The sequence below is a fragment of the Portunus trituberculatus genome, chromosome 28, assembly GCF_017591435.1.
Source record: "Portunus trituberculatus isolate SZX2019 chromosome 28, ASM1759143v1, whole genome shotgun sequence".
NCBI classification, from domain to species: domain Eukaryota; kingdom Metazoa; phylum Arthropoda; class Malacostraca; order Decapoda; family Portunidae; genus Portunus; species Portunus trituberculatus.
The window spans coordinates 9,863,556-9,888,555 of record NC_059282.1 but is presented as its reverse complement, the minus strand read 5'-3'; the positions used below and the strand labels follow the sequence as shown (position 1 = coordinate 9,888,555).

Sequence of the window (25,000 nt, the reverse complement as noted above, 5' to 3'; positions counted from 1 at the left end):
CTGTCTGTCCTTCAGATATCGTCTCCTAAAAAAAAAGTATCCTTCATTAACTACTGCGTTTTGTTTGCATGTGGAGAGAGAGAGGGGGTGGGGGGAGTAGGTAGGGTCATTGGAGTGCATATTATGAAGTGCACGCGCGTCACACACACACACACACACACACACACACACACACACACACACACACACACACACACACACACAGAGCCTGACCTTCCACGTGGGTCACATGCAGCCAGACACAAACACTCGGCCAACCCCACTAAAAAAAAAAAAAAACCAGGTTCCACGTGGCTAACACACACACACACACACACACACACACACACACACACACACACACACACACACACACACGTGGTATAAGAATGATGTCCAAACTCCAAAACGCAGTACTTTGGGATAGACTGGTTCCTCCTCCTCCTCCTCCTCCTCCTCCTCCTCCTCTCCTCCTCCTCCTCTCTTAACCTAACAAGTAAGCAATGATTTTCTTTTTCTTTTCCCCTTCTCTTCTTCAACTTCTCCTCCTCCTCCTCCTCCTCCTCCTCCTCCTCCTCCTCCTTGTCCTTCAACGAAACAAGCAAGCAATGACTAAGATTTTATTATGAAATCTCTTCTTCTTCTTCTTCTTCTTCTTCTTCTATAACCAAGCAAGGGAAGAAATGATTGCAAGATTTTATTGACATTTTGAAAACTCCTCCTCCTCCTCCTCCTTAAACAAAAGAATCATGCTACGATATAATGTGGTTACTATTATTAACACCCTCCTCCTCCTCCTCCTCCTCCAAGCACCACAAAGGCCTTGATCGTGTTGTTTTCAGTGTTTTGTCGAAAAGATGGAGGAAGAAGAAAAGCAGCCCTTGTGACAATAATATTTACATTTTTATTATGATGTTTACTCACGTTCCTGTGTGTGTGTGTGTGTGTGTGGAGTACGTAGTTAGTTGTTCCTGCATCATCGTTATCTTTATTTTATGTTATCTATTGGTATTTTGTATTCGGTGCAAGGTCTCTCTCTCTCTCTCTCTCTCTCTCTCTCTCTCTCTCTCTCTCTCTCTCTCTCTCTCTCTCTCTCTCTCATTTTTTCAACACTTTTCCTCCAAATGTCATTCTTAGTACGGTTAGGTTAGGTTACATAATCTCCATCCTTGAAAATAAAGGGGGTTAAACCAGCCTTTATCAGAGTATCCAGCTTTAGCCTCCCCGCCAAGGCTTCAAAGGGTCATCACTGCATATCGGCGCCTGAAATAGAACTGAGGTACATTCTCATAGAGGCTCCAGGTGGAAACAGTGTGATATTGCCCTACTTAGATTATGGAAACAATATCACGCGTTTCTTTTAGTGTTTTTATTAAGTTTATTAGATCAAGTATACGTTTCCAATGCTACAAAAGAGATGAGTCGGGTTTTTAAAGGTATTTCTCTTAGTTGTGTTAAAAAAAAATGATTGAATGTTAAATAGATTACGGAAAAAATATCATGTTTCTTTAAATGTGTTTATCAGATTAAGACATACGTTTCCAGGGGTACATGAATGGTGGGTCGGGTTTTAAGGGTATTGTTCTTGGTTGTGTTTAAAAAATATTGAATGCTAAATAGATTAGAGGAGTCTCACCAAGACTGCTTTCATTGGCTACAGAGATGATAAGCCATGTTTTGAAGGGAATTTTTCGTGGTGGCAGTAAAGAATGGTTGACAAACTGTTATTTGAAAGAGGAAAAGACATTTGTCAAGATAAAATTTCGTAGTTATTCAGTGTTTTATCTCACTAAGACTGCCTTCATTGGTTACAGAGATGATAAGTCATGTTTCTAAGGGTATTTTTCATGGTGACAGTAAAGAATGGTTGATAAACTGTTATTTGAAGGAGAGAAGCACATTTGAACAACCTGCTTATGTAATGACAAGATTGTTTCATGTTTTTCAATGTTTTACCTCGCTGCTTTCACTTACTGTAGGGAAGATAAGCCAGTGCGGAGTATCCTTGATGGCATGTCATTCTTTGCTGGCGTATCACTGGAAGAAGGAAAGCCGTCTTAAATTGCTTGAGATAATAATAGAAATGATAAGGACTTGTTCCCAGGAGTATTTATTTCTTATAGTATGTCATTATTTTTTGTTAACCTTCCTCCTTACCTTCTTTTCTTTCTTTTCTTTCTTTTTTGCTTGCTTGCTTCCTTCCTTTCTTAGCGACACATGTGCTATTATTGTTAGTCTTGTGATCCTAAAGAGAAAAATAGTTCTCTCTCTCTCTCTCTCTCTCTCTCTCTCTCTCTCTCTCTCTCTCTCTCTCTCTCTCTCTCTCTCTGTGTTTATTTGGACTCAAGCGCCTCGTTGTAAAAATATCTTTGGGATTTTCCTGGTTTTGTTGAATATTTTCCCTGGTTTTGTTTGTCTTTCATAATATTCCACCTTATTATTTTCATTTTCACAGTTCATTTATTTATTTATTTAGTTAGTTTTTTTACATTCCAGCCTCGTATCTATTTATTTTTCGGTTTGTTCGCTTTCTACAAACAATATGGTGTCTTAATTATCTCAATGTTCACTGTTTGTTCATTTTTTATTACATTCCATTGCCTTCACCTCAAATTTCACTGTTCATCTGTTCATTTTTTTTTTTTATAACATTCCGGTCAGTTATCGTAATCTTTCACTGCCTTTTTTTTTTTTTTTTTTTTTTTTTTTTTTTTTTGTCTTCATTTCTTATAACATTCATTGCGTCAGTTTTCATTCCTATCTGTCTATTCACTTTTCCTTTAACATTCCAGCGTCTTATCAAAATTTTCAGTTTGTTTCATTGTCCATTCATATCATTATTATATTTCAGCCTCTTATCTAAAAAAAAAAAAAAAATCACTTGTTTTGATCTGTTCAGTTTTTTTTCTTTTTTTTTTTATATAATCTGCATCTTAGCTCAAAAATTTTCACGGCTTGTCACAGTGCCCATACATTTTTATTACATTCCAGAACGTCTTATTATTTTTTTCATTCCTGTATGTTCTATTCATTTTTTTTTTTTGTAACCTGCATCTTATCTAAAAAATCTTTCATGTCTTTTAATTTTCTATAACACTCCAGCATCTTATCAAATTTTTCACTGCTTGTCTGATTGTCCATTCATTTTTATAACATTTAACTGCTTGTCTCTATCTTTTGGCTTTTTTTTTTTTTTCCAACATTCCAGTCATATCTCGTTTTTTTCACTGACTAGTGGAAGTTTTTGTGGCGTGATGGTGGGCCGTGGTGTTTCAAGAGTGTTATCTTGTTCTGCTGATAAATTAATGACGGTTCTGCTTTGGCTTGTTGACTAAAGCATAACTGAGAATCTGCCTATTTATTTTTTATTTCTTTTGTGTGTGTGTTTTAGATTGACAGTGGTTTACGTGTTCAATTATTGTTTTGTATCTTGAGCGGTTTGGTTCGTGTTTTGTTCGTCTATCCGTTGGGAGGAGGAAAAAATGTACTTCTCTCTCTCTCTCTCTCTCTCTCTCTCTCTCTCTCTCTCTCTCTCTCTCATATTGTGTAAGGTTACCCAAACACCTAATTTGTTTTATCTTCACCAAACATAACCTCTTCACATCTTGCTTCTATTTATATCTTGTGTGTCTGTCCTTCATCTGTTACCATGCCTTTCCGCTTCCTTAAAGCATCCTACAGTTACCCTGCTCTGTCCACTTGCCCTTCTGTGTATCATCCTTCCACCTTGCAATTTCCTTATACCCACCATTCATCTTTTTTATATACTTTACCCTTTCGTAAACTCAATATAGCCTATCCTTTCAATACTTCCTTGAATCACACCCTTTATTTCAACCATTAATATCTATCTATCCACTTATTTATCCACCTTGCAACTGTTACCACGTCTAGTGTAGTCCCTGAACCCCCGCTGTGTCTTATCTTTTTACAAATATAAGCCTTCTTGTTATATTATAGAGGGCATTAGTACAGCGCGGCTAGTTCCTGCAGAGCTAAGAATAGACAGCCAATCAGCGGTCGAGGAGTGTGGGCCGAGCCTTGCATTGCCTTGACGACAGCCAATGGGAACGCTTCTCTTGTGCGTGTCTGTCTGTCTGTGTGTCTTAGGTTGGGGGTTGACGGGGAGGGTGGCTGAGGGAGTTTTTGGGCATTGGGAGGGTTTTCTCTCTCTCTCTCTCTCTCTCTCTCTCTCTCTCTCTCTCTCTCTCTCTCTCTCTCTCTCTCTGTTCAGTTCCACCTTTAGTTTATTTTCTTTATTATCATTATTCTTACACTTATCCTTATTTTAATTCTTTCCACCACCATTTTTCTCCTCCTCCTCCTCCTCCTCCTCCATCTCTCCCTCTCTCCCTCCCTCCCCAGTAACCTTTTTGTTCCTAAGCCATCAAGTAATTTACTTTATTCAATTCAAACGGGTGTCTCTACCAGGTGGGAAGACAATGCTATGATGTTTTGCCTTACATATTACTCTGTGTTTAGTTTACATTCTCCATCTAAGAAAGGCAATGTGATGATTGAAGCTGGAAAATTAGGTAAGATGAGGTTAGGTATACAATAGAAGGTGAAGGGTGACTGAGAGAGAAGGGGGTAGGGTAAGTAACGTGAGGAAGTAAATAGGGTAGGAATGGAATCTGGAAATGTTACGTAGGGTGTGAGTTGGGTAAATATAAGGTTAGGAAAGAGTCGTTAAGAAAAATGGGTGCTGTTTTGAGAGAAGGGGAAAAGAAGAGGGTTGAGTTGACAATGTGACGTGATGAGGAAAAGGAGATGATAAGGTTAGTAGAGAGAGAGAGAGAGAAGTAGAATCGATGAGAGAGAGCGAGAGCTGTTACCAACCAGTATATTCCACGTACCTTACTCTAATCTCTCTCTCTCTCTCTCTCTCTCTCTCTCTCTCTCTCTCTCTCTCTCTCTCTCTCTCTCTCTCTCTCTCTCTCTCTCAAGGATGGGCCGATAAACAGACCTTGCGTGTAACCTCAAAACACTTACTAGAAAGGCTTTAAAAAAAATAATTCCATGCCTATATGTTGAAATAGGCCTACAGGTTATGGAACAACTATGGTTTGAGCCTATGAAGAAAGTAGACCCTTGACTTCATTTGTTTTTTTAGGAGCTGGAAGAAAAAAAAATGTTACGATGGTTTTGTAGTAGTGGTAGTAGAAGTGATGGTGGTGGTAGTAGTAGTAGTAGTAGTAGTAGTAGTAGTCTCCTTTTACAAACTTAACTGGCTTTATTGTAAGTTATTTTGCCCTTTAAGAGTGCTTTCATAACCCCAGAAGTAGTAGAAGTAGCAGCAAATTCGGTCGAGAGAGAGAGAGAGAGAGAGAGAGAGAGAGAGAGAGACACTCACACTCTCACTCACACAGCAGGCATGATCACACCCAAAACACGAAGACCATCCCAAACATCGGATACTCAAAATACCTTATCAATTCTAAAACTATCGTGTTACATGACATGACTCTTGTATAAGCTGAATCTTGGCAAGACTTCCGAGTAAAGGGGAGAGGGAGAGGTAGAAGGAAGAGGGGGAGAGAGAGAGGAAGAAAGGAGAGGAATGGGAGGAGAAGGGAGGGGAGGGTTGGGTAGACTTGGCTTGGCAGTAACATCACGTGAGGTTAACTTTTTACTAAACAGCCTCACGCGCTTAGAGGTGACCCAGAGAAAGAGAGTGAGAGAGAGAGGTGTGAAAATATGGTTCGATAGAGAGTGAGCGAAAGAGGAGCTGAATTATGTAAGGAAATGAGAGAGAGAGAGAGAGAGAGAGAGAGAGAGAGAGAGAGAGAGAGAGAGAGAGAGAAAGAGAAAGAGAAAGCTAAATTATACAGGGAATTGTTTACGTATTTGTTACTTTCTTCGAGAGAGAGAGAGAGAGAGAGAGAGAGAGAGATTGGCACCTACTACCTTCACCTTATAGAAACAAAAAAGAATAAAATTAAAATGAGAGATGAAGAACCACCCTGAAACTTGGCAAGCCTGCATGACGGGCGCGCTCTTTCTGTCCCCTTCTTACATAATGACAGTTAACCTTACATAACTCTGTAACTCACACGTGGTTGTCGCCCTGCTCTCAAGTATGGGTGCATGGGGACCTTAACTTAATGTACATACTCTGTGGTTACTATATTGCTTGTAGAACTTATGTTATTAGTAATTGTGATGAGGGAGAGTCAGGATGTTTTGATCTAAATCGGAATTGGCAATGTTTTTGTGTTCGTAAGATTACATATGATTCTCTCTCTCTCTCTCTCTCTCTCTCTCTCTCTCTCTCTCTCTCTCGTATTTCCCCACATAATGTATGCTATTTACGCCTACTCGAGTTCAGAGTCTACAGTTCAAAGTCTAGATTACTTCATGCGCGTATGCATTATGAAGGTCGTCGTCTGTTTGCTTGTCTGTCTAATCACAATTCATAAAGCCAGGTTATCTCTTTGTGTGATAGTGCTTGACTATTTATTGGCTTTCCATTATATTACACAGCCTTGAGAGGTGATTGTTTTTGCGTGTATGTGTGTGTTTTATCAGTGCTTGTTGGGAAATTGTTGTAATATCAGTTTAATCTACATAAACCCCTGCTATCATCTTTCCCCGACCACCTTTAAACAACACCCACACTAGCTGTTCCTTCGGTCTACCTTCGCAGTCATTTCCAACGCCTACAACTTCACAAAGGACAAAAATAAAGCTAGAGGGAATAAAAGATCTGCAGCAACCCACACACCATCACTACCCCTCCATCAATCCATCTCCTTTATTTCCAGCCCCCACGCTGATGTATTTTCTCTTTCCTGTCATTAAAACTTTATTTTGCAACATCCCACACATCACCACTGCCCATCCATCAATCATTCTATATTTATCTATCTATCTATCTGTCTATCTCTTATTCTCAATCTCCACACTGATGTATATTCTCTCTTGCCATTAACTCCTTCACTATTGACACATTTTTATTTTTGCCTTGAGATTTGTGTACAATTAGACCATTTTATTGACATCAGGAAGGGTCTATGGAGGTCAGAAAATTAGTGGCCACAGTCTACACTACTTTAATCCCCACATAAGTTTCTCGATCTCGATCACCAGATAGTATGCAGAATGAATACAGAAACACACCATGGTATTCAAAGGGGCTAAGAAAATATATCCACAACATCCCCCACACCACCATTCCTCCATTAATCTATCCAACTCCTTTATTCCCAGCCCCCACACTGATGTATATTGTCTCCTCCCACAGTTACAACACCATCAAGTCGTGGCTTCAGGGCGGTAACTCCAAGGTGCATCTGGGGCCTGGCCTGCACATGGTGGCTGCGGCGGAGGCTGGTGTGCTTACTCTCGTCATGACCAATCCTATTTGGGTCGTCAAAACAAGGTAGGTGTTCTTAACTTCTTGTGTCTTGATATTCAGAAATGCTTTACTCTCTCACCACAACTATTTTTGAAGGTCACAGAGATGATTAGTGTGGTTTTCAAGTGTTTCTCCAGTTGATAATGTATAAATCTTGTCATTCTGCCTCTAGAACCATAAAAACACCTTTAAAAACTTGTGTAAATTTATATATACCCTTTTGAAATAGTAGAGGTGAAGTGCAGAAGTCTTTGAGATTATTATTTTCTCATCTCTCTCTTCCTTAGCTAACTTAAATACCTAGACTGTTTGATTCTTCATTTATATACACTATCTCCATCTTTCACCCTGTTCTGTCCCATTTTAGCTTTATATCTGCGTGTCTTTCTCTTCCTTAGCTAACTTGAATATGTAGACAGTGTAATTCTTCATTTATATACCATATCTCTATCTCTCACCCTGTCTTCTTTTCATTGATAGATCCTTTAGTCCTTGGCTTTGATAGGTTCTGGTCAGCATTTCCTGTCCTAACTTTCCCAGCATTGCAGCACCTGGCCACTGTCACTGCCTCTTTCAATCCTGCTCTCCTTTACCTTACCTTGTCCTTTCACTTTCAACTGGCCTTCCTCTCTCCCAACCTCATTACAACTTTCATTTTCCCTCATACACTCAGTACCGTTTCCTTAACCTCTCCTGTACCATGACACATTTCCATATTCATTCTCCTCACTATTTGGTGATTTTATGCAGCCTCAGAAACATATGTGGGGATTGAAATGGTGAAGATTGTAGCCATTAATCTTCTGAATTCCATAAACCTTTCCTAATGTCAATAAAACGGTCTAATCGTACACAAATTTCTCATATTCATTCTGTTTATTATTTGATGATCTTATATAGCTTCAGAAAGTTATGTGGTGATTAATATAGTCAAAACTTTGGCCATTAATCTTCTGACCTCCATAAACCCTTGCTAATGTCAGTGAAATGGTCTAATCGTACACAAAACTCAAAGTAAAGAAATGTGTCCAGGTATTGGAGTTAGGTATTATCTAAGCAAATCTAACACTTCTCCTTCTGCTCCTCCTTCAGGTTGTGCCTTCAGTATACAGAAGGTGCTGGTGCTGGTGCCGCTGCAAGTGCCACACACTACAACGGCATGGTGGATGCTCTTGTTAAGACTTACAAACATGAGGGAGTGCGTGGTCTGTATAAGGTAAGACTCAGTGACCTGTTTGTTCTCTCTCTCTCTCTCTCTCTCTCTCTCTCTCTCTCTCTCTCTCTTTCTCTTTTTCTGGTGGGTTTTTGTGGTTTCCTTGTGTTTTCCTGGACTACTTGTGTGGTTTTCTTGTCCTAGATCTTGTTTTTTCTATGTTTTCATCTTGTTTCTTGTATTTCTCTCCCTTTTTTATCTATTTATTTATTTTTTGTTTTGTTTCATATTGTTTAATTTATTTTGTCTCCTAAATTTTATGTTTCTTGATCGAGTTCTTGTTTTTTTCTTCTGGTTTTCCTTTTCTATATTTCTTTTTTGTTTTTATCTAATATCTGTTTTCTGATTCTTGTTTTCTTGTGTCCTTTTCTATGTTTCTCTGTCCTAATTATTCTCCTGGTCTCTTTTTAAATATTTTTCCTCTTATTTTTTTCCATCTTGTTCTTGTTTCCTTATTTGTTCTTACTGTTAAATTTCCCTCATTTTATCCTTATTTTTTAGTCATTTAGTGATTTATTTGACATATAACTTTTTATAATCCAAACTCATGCTATTTTCTACTTACACACACACACACGGACACACAAGTGATTGAGGAACTGACCATGTGTTTTTGTTTGGCAGGGTTTTGTTCCTGGTGTGTTCGGAGTGAGTCACGGCGCACTGCAGTTCATGGCTTACGAGGAGATGAAGGCGCAATACAACAGATATCGCAGTCTGCCCATTGATTCTAAGCTGGTGAGTGTTCTTCTCCCCCCACCCTCCCACCTTCTCCCCTTCTCTCTTCTTTCTCTTATCTTGCCACCTTCCTCTTCTCTCTTTTCTCTCCCTTCTCTCCCTTCTCTCGCTCTTCCTCTTTCTCTCTCTCTCTCTCTCTCTCTCTCTCTCTCTCTCTCTCTCTCTCTCTCTCTCTCTCTCTCTCTCTCTCTCTCTCTCCCCTTGTGTCTTATGTTCACTATCATTTTCTTAATTTTCACCATAATTTTCTTCATTTTCACCATAATTTTTGTCATGTTCACTTCCATTTTCATAATATCCATGTTCATTACTATTTTTATCAATTTCTTCATGTATGTTATCATTTTCATTATATTCCTCATTTTCACTACCATTTCCATAATTTTTAAACTAACCACCATGTCCTCCTTGACAGACGATGGTTGAGTACCTCGCCTTTGCCTCGCTGTCCAAGTTATTTGCTGCGGTCACCACCTACCCTTACCAGGTGCTGAGGGCGCGCATGCAGGACCAGCACGCCCAATACGACAACCTGAGACACTGCATCAAGGAGACCTGGAGGTACGAAGGGGTGCAAGGCTTCTACCGGGGCTTGTCTCCTTATCTCCTTCACGTCATGCCCAATATTTGCCTCGTTTTCCTCATTTACGAAACAGTCTCCGGGAGCAACAGTTCCTGAGGGCCACGTCGTCACCTCACCTTCACCGCCATGTCATTATCACTACACCTTCATCGTTTCATTGTCCATCTTCGTTCATTTCCGTTGTGACTTCTGTGTTTCCTCACGTTTGTGGGTTCGTGAGATTGCATTGTGTTCTCCCCTCAGACTCCCACAGTGTGTATGTGTGTGTCTGGTGGAATTATTCACATATACACAGTCTATAGAAGTGGAGTAAAGATTTAAGTTATTTTTGCCGCTGGTTTGGGCGACGGTGTTGACGTTAAGGTTTGGTTGGTGTTCCCTGGTCAGTACCAACGCAGCCTGTGGTCTCTCTGTTCCTCGGCTGTGCTCGAGTGTTGGGTTTTCTTCCATTGAGGTCTTTCAGTACTTATTTGTGCTAGCAGAGGAGAGGAGTGGTGTCAGTTCAATGAATTATAAAGAAACAGATAGATTAAATACTTCTTCTACAATTCTAGAGGAGAAAGTGAAGTCAAGATGAATGAAATAGCAAAAATGGATATTACTAATAATTTTCTCTCTTATCCTGTTGGTGGAAGAGGAGAAAGTGGAAATAACTGAACGAACTAAGGAAACGAATAGATAAAACATTTCTTCTACAGTTCTAGAGGAGAAAGTGAAATCAAAATGAACTAGCAAGAATAGATATTACTAACCACATCTTCCTATCTTATCATGGACATGGAAGAAAAGAAAGTGGAAACAACTGAACGACCTGTCATCATTTCTTTCTCCTTAAGTAACTAAGAATAAACATTGATAACCACTCCTCTCCCTCCTGATGGTGGCTGTAGATAAGCGACTCACACAATGCTCCTCTGTTCTGCCACTCTCCCTGCTCCCTCGGCGCTAGCATGGACGTGACAAGCTGTAGTATTGCCCAGAGTCACATTATAACACCAATTAACTCCACTTTCCACTTAGAGGCTGCACCGATGCCTGTAGTAGTTACTGTGCTGTCTGAGGCCACTCCATCATCCCTCCTTGATATTCCAGTGGTAGAAGGAAGGACTGGATACATGCATGCCCCTGTACACTTGAAAAACACTTGGCTTGAATTAAATACCCCATGTGTTTCACCCAAACATAGGTGCTTAGCTTAGTCATATCCTTCTCATCCCTCCTGTGTTTGTCTGAGGGACTGAAAATATACCTGTCCTGTTATTTATACTAGCAGAAACCACGAGTTTATAAGTATAGTCTGTATATAAAGGTGCAAGGAACTGAATATGCATACACGTGTTCTTTTATAGATTTCAGTTCCATAGGTGCTTGTCTAGTGGTTCATAGACAAAGCCATCCTAAAGAGTGCTTATGAGGGTCTTGAAGAATCACACACATTCCTATATTCCCTCTTAGTAAATCTAGATAGTAAATGTATTGTGTGTGAGGGATGGTGCTTAGTCAGAGCCATCCTAAAGAGTGCTTATAAGGGTCTTGAATAAACACACACACTGTCCCTTAGTAAACCCAGACAGCAATGATACAGTGAGGGGTGGTGTGGTGGTGCAGCGGTCAGGCAGTTTAGCACCCAAGGCTGCAGGTCAGTCTTGCATGCCGGCAGTTACCCACTAGGAGTCCGTCATGCTGTGGGAGGCAAGGAAGTGTGCTGCAGAGAAAGAGTTAGTGTGTTGTCATTCATACACTTGTACCTCACCATATAGCTTCACCAGTTCTCTTTGTCAGTGCATTGGTTGGAAGGGAACACGTCTTAGCTGTATGCCGTGTGAATGAGTGGTATATCAAATGGTATAGTGTTGATGCATATATTATGTTGGAGTGCCGTAAGCTAAGTTCCCTCTCCTGTTCTCCCATTCCCCCTCTTTCCATTGACGTAGCAGCTGAGAGGAAGGGAGGTGCAATGCGTCTCAATGCAATGTGTGTCTAGGATGCGTCTTTCTCTCCCCCATAGTGTTGTGATCAGTACTCTGTCAAATTCTGTCAAAGCCTCGACACACAACTTAGGCTGGGTTCTGAAACACTTCTGCTCCACACCTCTAATTCAGAAGCCTCCTGTTTGATTGTGGTGGTATTGAAGAACTTTTGTTGTTTCTAGTGACAGATGAACAAGATTTCTATAATATTAACCAGAGAAAGGCTCTTGAGAACCTGGCAGAGTAGCTGTGTGGCCTTTGAAAACAGCGGCAAGAGAGAAAGAGAGAGAGAGCAAAGTGTTTCAGAATACAAACCGTAGAGTTGAGGAGGGGGTCTTGTTATGCCCTCTTGATGCTGGAATGGTTCACTGCAGCCCCCAGCCCATTAGCCCCTCTCTGCCTTATATGCACCCTGCTATCATGGGGCTTGGTGGTGGCAGCCTTGTACTGTTAAGTCTGCCTCTAGTCACCGCTGTCCACCACCACAAAAGCCCCCAGCTGGTGTCTCGGGCTGTGCTGTGCTATGGACCATATTCTTAGACAGTTATGTGCCGATTCTCACTACTTTCAAAATACTTTACTAGAGAAACAAGGGTTTTTAAAGATGTTTCTACTGTTCTAGGGAGAGATTAACAGTACTTTTGCATTACTGTTTGGCAAAACACTCTTGAGAACCCACTTGATCAATTCTGTGACCTTTGAAAATAGTCGTAGTGAGAGAACAAAGAGTTTTTGAATATGGGCCTTTATCCCAGCACAGTGGCACAAAGTATGCTAAGGTTAGCCACTTAGTGCGTCTTACTCAAGGAAATGGCAACACTGCAGAAGACACATAGTTTTAATTGTTTCATTATTATCATTGTTATTATTATTATCATGTTGTTGTTGGTGTCTGCAGATCATACATACATTCACATGTACTATTGGGAAACTCTAATGGTAGTGTATGCCTGGATGATGAAAATGCTAAACTGTATCTGCCTGTCTGTGTGTGTGTCATTTTTCTTTACTTTTTTCCTGTCAAAATAGCTCACCAGATTTCAGTGTGTTTCTTTCATCATGCATTTGTTATACCGAGTTAGAGTTTTGGCAGTAGCACACACACACACACACACACACACACTTCCGTAGGTTAAGATTATTACTCACACAGACGTTATTCATTGTCCTTGTGTGAGTGCCGTGTCTTGTGGGCGGACTCACCAGGGAAGCTAATTGAGGGTCGTTGATTGGGTCATTTTGAGGTCAGTGATTACAAGAGAGAGTGAAATTTCTATATTTTCCTACTGAGCGATCGTACGTTTGTGTGTCGTATGTTTTTGTTACTCTTAGTGTCAGGAGGAGGAGGTCCTTGTGAGGTGGAGACAGCTGCTGTGATATACTCATAATACTTTTTCTTTATCCAAAAATAAATCTTCCCTCAATTGGGTTATTTGTAAAGAGAGATGGTGTGACTACAGAGTGAAGGGAGATTATATATTTCAAATCATGTCTTTGGTTCCCACGTTTATTTAGAATTTAGGGCATTTGTTGATTTATGTTCACAAGAGGAGGATATTTTTCTATGTCTCACTGATAAACACTTTCCCTGATGTGGTGGAGGCATGGCTGAGTCAAGTAAGGCGCCACACTGTTACCTTGCCCCTCCTCTTGCTGCCTTCCCTCTCACCCCAGCCCTGATCTGCTAGGAATCAATGTTATGTCAGATTCTGTATGTTGTGTGTGGATCAGAGGGCTGGAGGATGAGGGGAGGGCAGAGGGTGGTGTGTGGAAGGAAGTGCCATGTTAGTTGACTCTTGGCCAGCCTGTAGTGCCGGTGTGAGCTGTGAACGCAGCCGCCCGCCTCTCCTCCCTCTCACACACACACACACACACGTATCACCTGTTGTTAGGATGAGATGGACTGCAAACTGTCATCAATGCCACAAGACAATTTTATAAGAAAATATATAAACTTGACCGCAGTACCTTTGAGTTTTATTCATTCCCCCGTCTCCTGCACAAGGGCCTCCGACTCAGGTAAGGCAACTCCTGCACACCTTGCCTCGCCTTTAGCTAGCCAACACTGCACTGTCACTCTAGAATGCCTCATAGCACACCTAACGCACACCTTATGTATATTTTCTACAGCCAGATTACTTCTATATCTGCATGACTTAGAGGTGTGTCATGTATGCAGTTTTAGTACCTCTGCTTGTGCTCCTTATGGCACTATAGTCTGTGTACTCTAAAGTGGCTCCTGAGTTCAAAACATATTGCAGCTTATTAGTAATGTCATTGATTTGATGAGAATAATACTTGTTTTCTGTTGATCCACAAGGCTCAAGTATTCCTCTGGGACAGCATTCAGACAGAGACGCAGGAGCCACTTTAGAATAGACAGATTATAATGTGTGTTAACTATTCTCTAGACCCACTACTTGTTAGGATGTTATTTAGGCTTCTGTTGAATAGTTTGTGCATCTTACATTACCTCCATTTCTAAACACTGCATTTCTTATCTCTATCCTTTCGTGCACGTATTTAACAAACGTCAAGTCTTCTCTCTATGCATGAAGGGACAGTTTGCTTTAGTGTGCCCAGTGTGCGTCTCTCCCAGGCCACAGTGGAGTATTGTAGTGGTGCAGTTTGTCAGGGTAGAAGTAACTGTAAGGCTTGGATTGTGTCTGGGTCCTGGCAGTACCACTCAGGTCAGATCAGGTGTAGGTTGTGCTTGGTCTTTGCATTGGCGCTTCCCTGTTGTTTCTCATCTTTTTTTTTTTTTCTGCTCTGTACATCAAGTTCTTTTGCTGACTTTCTTTCTTCCACATTACATACTCTCTCTCTCTTCTCTTGTATCCTTAGATGGTTAAAAAGTAGTTGTCCTGGTTGCTGGTTGATGAGTTGTGGAGAGGGTAGTGAAGGTGGTGTGGTGGTTCCCCTGGGTTATCCTGTACTGGCTAGTGGGCATTTTGATGAGTTTTGGGTCATCTGTTTGGCTAGAAAGTATGCCAAGTTTTCCTGAATGACTGCAAGAGTTTACACCAAATAAATTTGTTATTGGTTTGTCTTGCACTGGTTCTTCTATGCAGGAGTTTTGTGTGTGTGGACAAAGAGGAAGCACAACTTTTTGACTCAGCACTGACTATACTGACAGCCACAGAAAATACTGAGGCATCATTTGCCAAGATAGCACTATAGTTTCAAGACATTTATCCCTGTCTTTTGGCTAACCCTGTCAGATCCTTAAGGGGACTGGCAACTGAGTGGGCTTTTTTTTTTTTATTTATTTGTTTTTTTTTATTTAATCTATTTATTATTCGTTTTTGTTTTTTTTTTTTTTTTTGCCCGTGATCCGTTTTCCCTCAAAAAAAAAAAAAAAAAAAAAAATGAGGTGATGGAAAGGCAGAATCTTAAAGCATCTGTGTGAAGCAGGAAGGTTGAGTAAAGCAAAAAGTAAGTAAGCAGAACGGAACATACAGTATACAAGACAAGACTACAGGCAGGATTAAGAATACACCAACACAGTACATCTATACATCAGAAAATATATTACTCTTTGATGAACAGTTAACAACGTACCATAAATAGATTAAATACATAAATATCAACCCAGTATTAAATAAATTATTAACTTAATCGAGATGTCTAGCTAATGGAAGGAATGTACATAATTTTTTATCTTCATAAAAAAAATAATAACTTCATAGTTGCAAGAGCTTATCATTTATTTAATTTATCTCCATCTTTACTTTTTATATACATTCATTCCATTTTTTTCTTTTTCCCGTATTTCTTTTTCTCTTCACTTGCTTAAAAATAATCTCTTTTTCATTCTCGTTACTGGTCTTCCACCGGGTTTTAATTCCTACATTCGCTTACTTTATTTTGCCTCTTCCTCGTTATTCTCTCTGCCCTGTGTTCCTGGTCAACCTGTCCGTGTTGGGTGTTGCTGCCGACTGACTCACAGCCGCTCCTCGTCTTCTCCACAGACTGAACCACATCGTTGGCTTCTACAGGGGACTGTCGCCCAACCTGATGCGTGTGGTGCCCGCCACAGCCATCACCTTCCTCGTGTACGAGAAGACCTCAGAGTTTCTATTCCAGTTGAGATCAACAGAGGACCCGCCAGCAACCGTCACTCCCGCGCGGGACCAGCCCGCCAGCCCCGTGCACCAGGCTGAGGCGGGAGAGCAGCAGGACGACTAGCTGGACCTCCAGGAACTGTTATGCTTTGTTGTGCGTGTGTGTGTATGTCGCGGCGCGGCCTGATACGTCATGACGAGGCCCGACAAACGCCAAAGATCTTCCTGCGTACATTCTAAGGATACATTTTTCTTTCTTTGTTTTCTTCCATGCTCATTGTGTCATTAGTTGTCATTATTTTCTCGTCGCAGCTCGTGTATGGTTCCAAGATTACCAGATAAACTGTGTACATAGCAGCGTGACTTGTGTGTGTCAGTAACCTTGCATACGTGGTGTGTCGCCTTGGGCAGGGCGGCGTGCATGGGTGTGATCGAGCGGCGTCGTGGCAGGGTGGTTGGTGATCAGAGGTGGTGCACAGCGGCCAGCAGGAGGCAGTGCTGGGCTGTGATGACCCTGGCTTGGGAGGGCAGCGCCACTGGCTGTGCTGCGGCCTCACATATTTGTCTGATGAGGTCTGGAGAGCGCGGCGCGGGGCTGCGGAGGGCGTGCCGCAGGAGGGGCAGGACGTGGCGCGGGTCGCCTTCCTCCAGGGTCTGCAGCAGGGCGTGGTCCAGGGGCCGGTGCAGCTTCGCCTCCACCCGCTCCACGCCCACCGCCAGCAGCTCGGCGCGGTGCTGCCTCAGGAAGTCCAGCACTGGGCTGGCCTCCCCTAAAGCGACGCTGCGGCGGCGGCGCCCACCCAGAAGGCCGAAAGCAGGCAGCACCGCGGGCGTGATGAAGGGTGTGGTGAAGGCCAGCGCCAGCAGGCCGGACAGCAGAAGGGCACAGCCACCGCCCTCCACGCAGGCACTCAGACCTCCCCCACTGTCCCCAGAGGAGCCATGCCCCACGTCAGCCTGGGGCAGCAGGGAGACGTCCACGGCGGAGGTCTGGGGTGGGGCGGGAGGGAGGCCTGCAGGGGTCGGCGGGGCAGGGGGAGCAGCATCATGAAAAGGGCCGTGCAGGGCAGGCACGTAGGGGGTCTCGGTGAGGGTGGGGTCCGTCTGCTGCTGCTGCTGTTGCTGGTGCTGCTGGTTGTAATGGTGCAGGATGCTGGCCAGGATCATCTCCTCCGTGAGCGCTGTCTGTTTGTCCTCCTGTTGTTGTTGTTGTTGTTGTTGTTGTTGTTGTTGTTGTTGTTGTTGTTGTTGTTGCTGCTGCTGCTGCTGCTGCTGCTCGAGCCAGTGCAGGTACTGACTGAGCGCCGCCAGGTGAGCGAGGGAGGGCGTGGCGGGGCTGGGCGGCTCATCTTGAATCAGTTGGCTCATGATGTGGCTCAGGTCCACTTTAGATGGTATGGTGAGGGGGACGGCGGACCCCTCCACACCCCGCTGGGGCCTGCAGGGGGTGCGGGGCCAGTCATAGGCTGGAAAGGAGGAAAGGTAGCGTGGGTGGGGCGGGGCAGGAAGTGGGTTGGAGTAGAGGGAGACTGGGTGGGACTGGGAGAAGGGTGAGCAGGGCTGGAGGAGGAGAGGGGTGGGTTGGTGTGGTGTGAGGGAGTGGAGATGGAGGCAGGGTGGTGCGGTGTGGAGTCAGAGGGAGCGGGGCTGGGGAAGGAGTCATCCAACACACCACTGCTGGCGGGGGCTGGGGCTGGAGAGTGTTGCTCAGAGGACGCACTGGACTGGTGGTGCGTGGCGGGCGGGGTGTGGAGGGGCGGCAGAGCGAAGGGCGAAGCTGGGGGCTGACCGGCGGGTTTCGGGGCCTGGTCTGGGTCGAGGTACTGGTAGAGCTCCATCAGCGGTGTCCTGGAGGCTGCTGCTGCCATGTCGTACACAGCTGACTGGTGGTGCGAACTATCAGGATCAACATAGGGCGTCTCGTACATTGTATCCTGTGCGTGGGCGGCGAGAACCTGCGCATCCTGGGTGGTGAGGATATTAAGGATCTGCAGATTAGTCAGGATATCCGCGAGATCCTTATGAGGCGAGGGAAGACTGGACACTGAGGATTGGAAGGAGTACTTAGGAGGAGGGTTAGGAGGCGAGGATGTAGGATCTGGCAAGGCCTTATCATTGATCCTCGTGGAGAGCTCAGGGTGTGAAAGAGCGTGGCCCAAGAGCACTGAGTTTCCATAGTTAGCCAAGGCGTTGTTATCCTCAAGTAACCGTCCCCATACGCCTCCTACTGCTCCTTCTGCTGCTGTGCCCGCGACGCTTGCCAGGAGATACAGTAGCCACGCGCCGGCCATACTGTTGCGGCCACGCCTCCTCCCTCAGGCGTGGGGGACTGCGAAGATCTGTAAAAGATGCTGAGTTATCCGAGTTTCACTGCTCCCTGTGTTCTGAAACGCAGATGTACCCCCCCTATCCTCCCACCTCTCTCTCTTGCTTGTTTGTTGCTGCTGGAGTTGTGATCAGGAAACATTGTATTGAAGAAAGAAGCTAATAAAAGAAAAAGGAGTTAAGAAGAAAAGGAAGTAAGGAAAAGAAAGAAAGGAAGGAAGGACAAAGAGAAAAGGGAAAACAGAAAGGAAAGAGTAGAACGATACATACACACGAGAGAGAGAGAGAGAGAGAGAGAGGTGTTATAGTATTGTCTAGGACACCTCAGGGATCAGAAGGGAGGCGGGGTGGGCGTTCGGAAAGTTGGTGATGGGCACTGGGTCAGGAAAGACCTTGCGGAGGAGAAATTTGTGTGAAGAGCAGTTATTTTCACCCGGGGTCCTCTCTCTCTCTCTCTCTCTCTCTCTCTCTCTCTCTCTCTCTCTCTCTCTCGTGTGTATGTTCGTTCTACTCTTTCTTTCCTCAGTATCTTTCTGCTTTCTCTTTTCTTTTCGCCATTTCTTCCTTTCTTTCTTTTCATTTCCTTAATTCCTTCTTTTTCTTTGCTTTGTTTTCTGACCACAACTCCAGCAGCAACAAACAAACAAGCAAGCAAACACTGGAAACGTCTCCTTCATAAACGTTTACTAAGAAACATCTGCTTTCTACATATAACTTCCTCTGAAAACGTTTGCATGACCACATTTTACTTCAAAGACTAAAAACAAAAATCGACACTATAAAACACCAATCTTAACTTAGAAACGGCAAGAACACACACAAAAAAAAACACTTACTAAGGTCACCGGAGTAGAAGCAATCAAACGAGGCAAGTCACAGCCAGGCGTAGTCAAACAGACGGAAGAGAGAGTATACCCTTATCAGAGGCTGGGTTGTGATGCACTGAAGTTTCTAACCCAACCTGTGTAGTGTGTACCAGTTAGGTGACCACTGGGAGGGACCGTAAAGGTACTGGGAGGGGATGTGTAGTGAAGAAGACCCGGGAGGTTATTGGACGAGGAGAAAGGATGAAGTTATTGGTAGAAGAGAGATTATGAAGAAAGTGTGGGAGATGCAAGAATAGAGAAGCAAAGAGCCAAGAGAGAAATATAAAGGAAGCTAAAAAGGACTTGCCATAACAGAGAGAGAGAGAGAGAGAGAGAGAGAGAGAAAGCAACTGATTCTGATTACTGTATAGTTTCCTGATGTAAAAGGACAGCCGCCTTACCTCAATCAAATATTTCACACCCTGGAACTCCAAGACACACGACACTTACATTTTAAAATATGGATTGACACTATTATTTTAAACCTCTATTTCTTAATTTAACACCTCAGAATACCACTTACTTCACTACAAACACCGAATATACACCAAAATCACTCCCACACACCCAAACCATTTAAAATACTTCAAATTATTCAAAACACCGTGCAACACCTCAAAATACACCCAATTTACACCAAACCCACTCCCTTCACACACAAAGATCCCTCACACACATCCAAACCATTGAAAACACTCAATCTATCCCAAAACACATTCAAAACATCATACAGTAACTCATAATGCCCTAAACACACTCAAAACACACCCAAATCCTCAAACACACCTCCAGTCCTTCACATCACACTCAAGATGCGCAAAATATCCCTAAAAACATCCAACGCACACTGAAAACACATAAAATGAACCAAAGACACACTTATAATACCCAAAACACCCTGCAACACGACCAAACACACTTAAAATGCCAAAATGCATTATAAAGAACGGCAAACTTACAAGGGAGACTTAACTAAATATTGCATCTTGGCTCTTCCTCCATTTCTATTTCTTTTTTCATAGCCTTCCTATTTTGTTTCTTCGCTTTTCTTCTTTCTATTCCTCCCACCTACACGCCTGAACCTAGAAACACACAAAAACATTTAGAAAACACTAGATATTAGGCAAAATATTAAGGAAATGGAGGAAAAATTAAGAACTATGGCTTAGCTCCTCCTCTTCATACTTTTCTTGTTCCTTCCTTCTCATCCTTCTTTATTTATCCTTTTTCTCTCCCTTCTACTACTACTATCTACACACCTGAGTCAAGAAACACACGAAAACGCGTAAAAATCTTTAGATATTAAGCAAAATATTGACGAAGTGGGAGGGCTGGAAAAGAGGCACCAGCCCGGGGCTATGTTCCCGTTCTCCCTGCCGAGGGAGAACGGGAACAGCGGTGACTCGTCTAAATTACGTAAATAATTTAAAAAATTACCTATGGAAAAAACGAAGCCACGGCTGAATGACTGATATTCTATGACTTGATAAATACTTAAACTAATATCCAAAACATCAAAACATCTCTAGCCTAACTAGTTTTTAAAAATGTTTAAATTAAGTACGTTAAAAGTACAAAATAACTTTCACTTGTAAGTCTGCTAAAACGTCCTGTAAACTCCAGCCATTTTCACTTGGCAAGTATTTTAACACATTTTACACAGTCTGAGTTATATTTTAAAACATTCTACGACGAGTTAGAGAAGAAACGTAAACAAATAAAATAAAATAAAATATGACTTATGTTTAACAGAATTAAACATTACTTCAAAGTCCACATATTTCACTCAATAGATTGACTTCACACTTAAAAAGCATAGGCGCTTCTATGATACCATAAAGGCAAAATTAAGCCACCTAGGGAATATTAGGCCACGGGATATGGAATGCTAGAGTATTGGCTGCATTCTGAGACATGTTTGGCCTGCAGTAAGTGAAAAGAAGCAAATAACAGCTGGTAATACTGGCAAAATGTCTCTGAACTGCTCGTTATACCTATCACCTTTACAATATCTGGGTAATTTCGAATTGTTTTCACTCTCATGTGTAAAGGAAACCTAGAAATAAGTGAATGGCCTCAAACATACCTTAAATGAATGGAGGTGAGGCAGTGGAGGGCTGTGGTGAAGGTGGTGGTGTTGTCTTGGCTGGCACTGCTTCCCCCTTGTCTTGGCGCTTGGTGCTTCATGTTCTGGCTGTGTTTACCAGTGTTTTGAGTATTTATGGCTGAGTGTGGGTGTGTTTGTAGGTGTGGCAAGACTGCACCAACACTAAACAGTAAACACACTCCACGCCCACTACCACCGACACTATTCCCGCCTTCTGTTTGACAGATTGACCCACAGCCGCAGCTGTTTGACATGGCAGTACGGGCCTATAGTATCAATGTCTATGATAACTATCTATTACTAAATTTATCATCAACAAGATGTTATACTTACACAAATTTAAAATATTGATTTATTTGTTGTCTTTCTTTTCGTTATCGTGCCCAGCTTCGGTTATTTTGCCAAAGCAGTAAATATTTTACAGCGAATATTTGTATCTCCCGCGGGAAAAGTAAAAAAAAAAAAAAAAACAGGTGTTTGAAAGATAGACTATACGATATTCCTTTCATGCTCTATTTCGCCTCTATTCTTGATATATGTGAATATTTTTGACAATGTACCAGGTGGATTAGTGATAAGTAGAGGAATATATACATCTTTTCATGCATATCTATCTTCTTATCTATCTACGAATTTATTTACTTACCTATCTGCCTACCTATCCATCTATCTGTTTACCTACCTATCTGTCCATTTACCTATATATTAACCCATCAAATTATCTGCTTATCTATCTATCTTCACACAGACAATCATATATCAACAAGCTGGCATGGGTGAGTGGTGGCAAGATAGTGTTGGGTGCCGAGGTGTGACTGTGAGTGTTGGTGGTTGGTGGGCAGAGTGCAGAGTTGCCTAGAATATTCTCAATCTTTCATCGCTTTATCTGGTACACTCCTGAACTCCCTGCCTGCTTCTGTCTTTCCTGTAGACTGAATCTGTGCTTTGTTTTATGTGTGTATCTTATTTTCATATTCCATTTTCTTTATTTCATCATTCCAGAACAAAGTGACAATGCAGGTTTTAAAGATTCAAGTCTCGTGTGTTTTGGAGTTCTAGGCTGTGAAATATTTAGCCTGTGTGTTCCTTACCTCGTTTTTATAATTTTTCTATTCCATTTCCTTTATTCCATCATTTCAGAACAAAGTGACAATGTAGGTTTTAAAGATCAAGTCTCGTGTGTTGTGGAGTTCCAGGCTGTGAAATATTTAACCTATGTATTCCTATAGCAGCTTTTCTTAGTTCATATCCTTCATTCTCATCATTCCAGGGCAAATTAGGACAAAATAAGAATGGCGTCGTATTTCGAGGAGCACAACTGTCAGCCCCTCGGTCCCGGCCAGACCCCAGACCACTTCCTCCACCTGGCGCGTCTCCTCCTCCACACTGGTTACTGGCAGGTTAGGGGCGGTGTGTGGCAGGGGGTGGTTGGCTCTGTGTGGATATGTGGATGAAGTTTGTGGCGCGTGTGGAGGTGTATTAGTGTTATTTGTATTTCTATCTAGTTTTTTTTTTGGGGGTGTTAGGTTAAGTTAGAATTAGTTTTCCGATAGGTTAAATTAAGTTGGGTTTAAGTTACATTAGGCTGGGTTGTTAGGTTAAGTTTCATCTAGGTTAGGTTAGGTTATTTTTGGATGTTATAGCCTATAGTGACTGGTTAGGTTAGGTTAGGTTAGGTTAAGTTCGATTATCCTGTGTTGGTTAGGTTAAGTTAGGTTAATGTTAGGTTTAGTTAGAATAGGTTGGGCTTGATTGGTAAGGTTAATTAAGATTGGTTAGATTAAGTTTGGTAAAAAAAAAAAAAATGGGTTTGGTTAGGTTAAGGTAGGTTAAAGAATTAGGTTTAGTTAGGTTTGGGTTGAGTTAGGTTAAAGTTAGGTTTAAATGCTGGAAGGTAAATAAAATTGGTTAGGTTTCTGAGTGAGGGCAGGACTGGAAGGAATATCAGTGTGAAGGAGTGAGTATGGCAAAGTGTGAGTGAATGTGAGTGAGTGTGTAGCTGAGAAAGTGAGAATGAGGCAAGGAAGGAATGTACATCCCAATCCATAAACTTCCCTAATCTTCTTTTAAAGTTTCCTATTGACTCACTAACATGATTACTGAGTACATTCCATTCATCAACCACTCTGAGAACCATTTCCTTCCCATTTCTCCCCTAAACCTGAATTTCTCAAGATAAAACCCATTATTTCTGGTTCTATCCTGGCTACTACTAAGAACTTTGCTCATGTCCCCTTTGTTATAACCCCTATACCACTTAACCTCTTCAGTGCAATGATGCATTTTCATATTCATCCTGCTTACCATTAGGCACTTCTATACAGCTTCAGAAACTTCTGTTGGGGACTAAAATAGTGAAGACTGGCCATTAATCTTCTGACTCCCATAGACCCTTCCTAATGTCAATAAAATCATCTAAGTGTACACAAAACACAAGGTAAAAATGTATCATAGTATTGAAGGGGTTAAATACTTTCTATCAGGTCCCCTCTTAACCTATGTCTCTTAAGGAATGCAAATTTTTAAAGTTTTATTTGTAGGAGTGGAGCTGAGTATTGGTGGAGTGTGGCAGTGATTCATTGTGTGGAAGTGACTATAAAGAAAAAATCTGTCTACTCTAAAGTGTCTCCTGGGTCTGGGTTTGAACAGTGCCCCAGAGAAATGCATGGTTGTCAGATCTTGAGGGAAAACCGTGAGCTGTCCTTGTGATAAGTGCGCTGATCAACAAAAACAAGTATTATTCACATCAAATCAATTACGTTATCAATACGCTACAATGTTTTAAACCCAGGAGCCATTTTACAGTAGACAGACAATTGTATTACATGAGAAGTGATATAGTTGGTCTGTAATGCCACCTGCCTTCTTCAGGACCTGCAGCTGGAGTTCTCACAGCTGTCAGGATTGGGAGAGAGGCCGCCCCCACCTGCTGCCAAGGATGTGGTGGATAACTTACCCATTATTACTGAACATAAGAAGGGTGAGTTGGCAGGGTGTGTGTAGAGAGAGAGAGAGAGAGAGAGAGAGAGAGTGTATATATGTGTGTGTGTGTGTGTGTGTGTGTGTGTGTGTGTGTGTGTGTGTGTGTGTATTTAATTTACCTAGTTTATTACAAGGTTTGAGTGGGGCTCATAGTGACCTGTCTCCATATGTACATTTATCCAACATTTCCTTCAATTTGCGTACACTTTCTGCTGCTACAATCTCTTCACTCAGTCCATTCCAGATGTCCACCGTCCTGTGTGGAAAACTGACTTTTCATGATTTTGGAATGTCCTCTTGTTCATGTATCTCCATCCTCCTGTGTGTGTGTGTGTGTGTGATTCACTGTTTGATCTGCTGCAGTCTCTGACGAGACAGCCAGACATTACCCTACGGAACGAGCTCAGAGCTCATTATTTCCGATCTTCGGATAGGCCTGAGACCAGGCACACACCACACACCGGGACAACAAGGTCACAACTTCTCGATTTACATCCCGTACCTACTCACTGCTAGGTGAACAGGGGCTACACGTGAAAGGAGACACACCCAAATATCTCCACCCGGCCGGGGAATCGAACCCCGGTCCTCTGGCTTGTGAAGCCAGCGCTCTAACCACTGAGCTACCGGGCCGTGTGTGTGTGTGTGTGTGTGTGTGTGTGCGCCCACTAATCCTTAAACATCCCTTCCTGACACACCTACAGGCAGCCAGTGTGCAGTATGCCTGAAGGAGTGGCTGCAGGAGGAGGAAGGGAAACAGCTGCCCTGCTCTCACACCTTCCACTCTCCTTGCATTCTTCCCTGGCTGGCCAACAC

General features: G+C 42.5%; 4 protein-coding genes across 8 annotated transcripts in view; 3 read left to right on the top strand and 1 right to left on the bottom strand.

Annotated features, from left to right (window-relative positions):
* Positions 1-16,267, top strand: part of LOC123510279 (mitochondrial folate transporter/carrier-like) — a 25,559-nt gene extending 9,292 nt beyond the window's left edge. Inside the window, exons 3-7 of the mRNA XM_045265274.1 lie at positions 7,223-7,360; positions 8,429-8,552; positions 9,174-9,287; positions 9,703-9,848; positions 15,812-16,267. Coding sequence (XP_045121209.1) covers positions 7,223-7,360; positions 8,429-8,552; positions 9,174-9,287; positions 9,703-9,848; positions 15,812-16,028 — 739 coding nt within the window. The 3' untranslated portion in view covers positions 16,029-16,267. The remainder of the gene's footprint in view (positions 1-7,222; positions 7,361-8,428; positions 8,553-9,173; positions 9,288-9,702; positions 9,849-15,811) is intronic.
* A 1,013-nt stretch (positions 16,268-17,280) lies between these two features.
* LOC123510280 (proline-rich extensin-like protein EPR1) lies at positions 17,281-21,321 on the bottom strand. 2 transcript variants are annotated; one of them, XM_045265276.1, is made up of 2 exons: positions 21,182-21,321; positions 17,281-18,243 (listed from the first exon to the last, which is right to left on the bottom strand). In XM_045265276.1, the coding sequence occupies exon 2, from the start codon at positions 18,193-18,195 to the stop codon at positions 17,281-17,283; it is 915 nt and encodes a 304-aa protein (XP_045121211.1). In that variant the 5' UTR covers positions 18,196-18,243; positions 21,182-21,321. The 2 variants fall into 2 exon arrangements, with proteins under 2 accessions (XP_045121211.1, XP_045121210.1); XM_045265275.1 differs by lacking the exon at positions 21,182-21,321 and adding an exon at positions 19,066-19,402.
* Positions 18,511-25,000, top strand: part of LOC123510274 — a 32,665-nt gene continuing 26,175 nt past the window's right edge. Inside the window, exon 1 of the mRNA XM_045265261.1 lies at positions 18,511-18,528. The gene's annotated coding sequence lies outside the window, so the exon portion shown is untranslated. The remainder of the gene's footprint in view (positions 18,529-25,000) is intronic.
* LOC123510281 (E3 ubiquitin-protein ligase RNF181-like) overlaps positions 21,872-25,000 on the top strand; it is a 3,717-nt gene continuing 588 nt past the window's right edge. The window contains exons 1-4 of one of the 4 annotated variants that reach the window (XM_045265281.1): positions 21,872-21,978; positions 22,473-22,602; positions 24,074-24,182; positions 24,889-25,000. The exon at positions 24,889-25,000 is cut by the window's right edge and continues 73 nt beyond it. In XM_045265281.1, the coding sequence (XP_045121216.1) occupies positions 22,495-22,602; positions 24,074-24,182; positions 24,889-25,000 (329 nt within the window). In that variant the 5' untranslated portion in view covers positions 21,872-21,978; positions 22,473-22,494. Of the gene's footprint in view, positions 22,157-22,472; positions 22,603-24,073; positions 24,183-24,888 lie in introns of all 4 variants that reach the window. The other 3 variants (XM_045265279.1, XM_045265278.1, XM_045265280.1) reach the window with 3 other exon arrangements.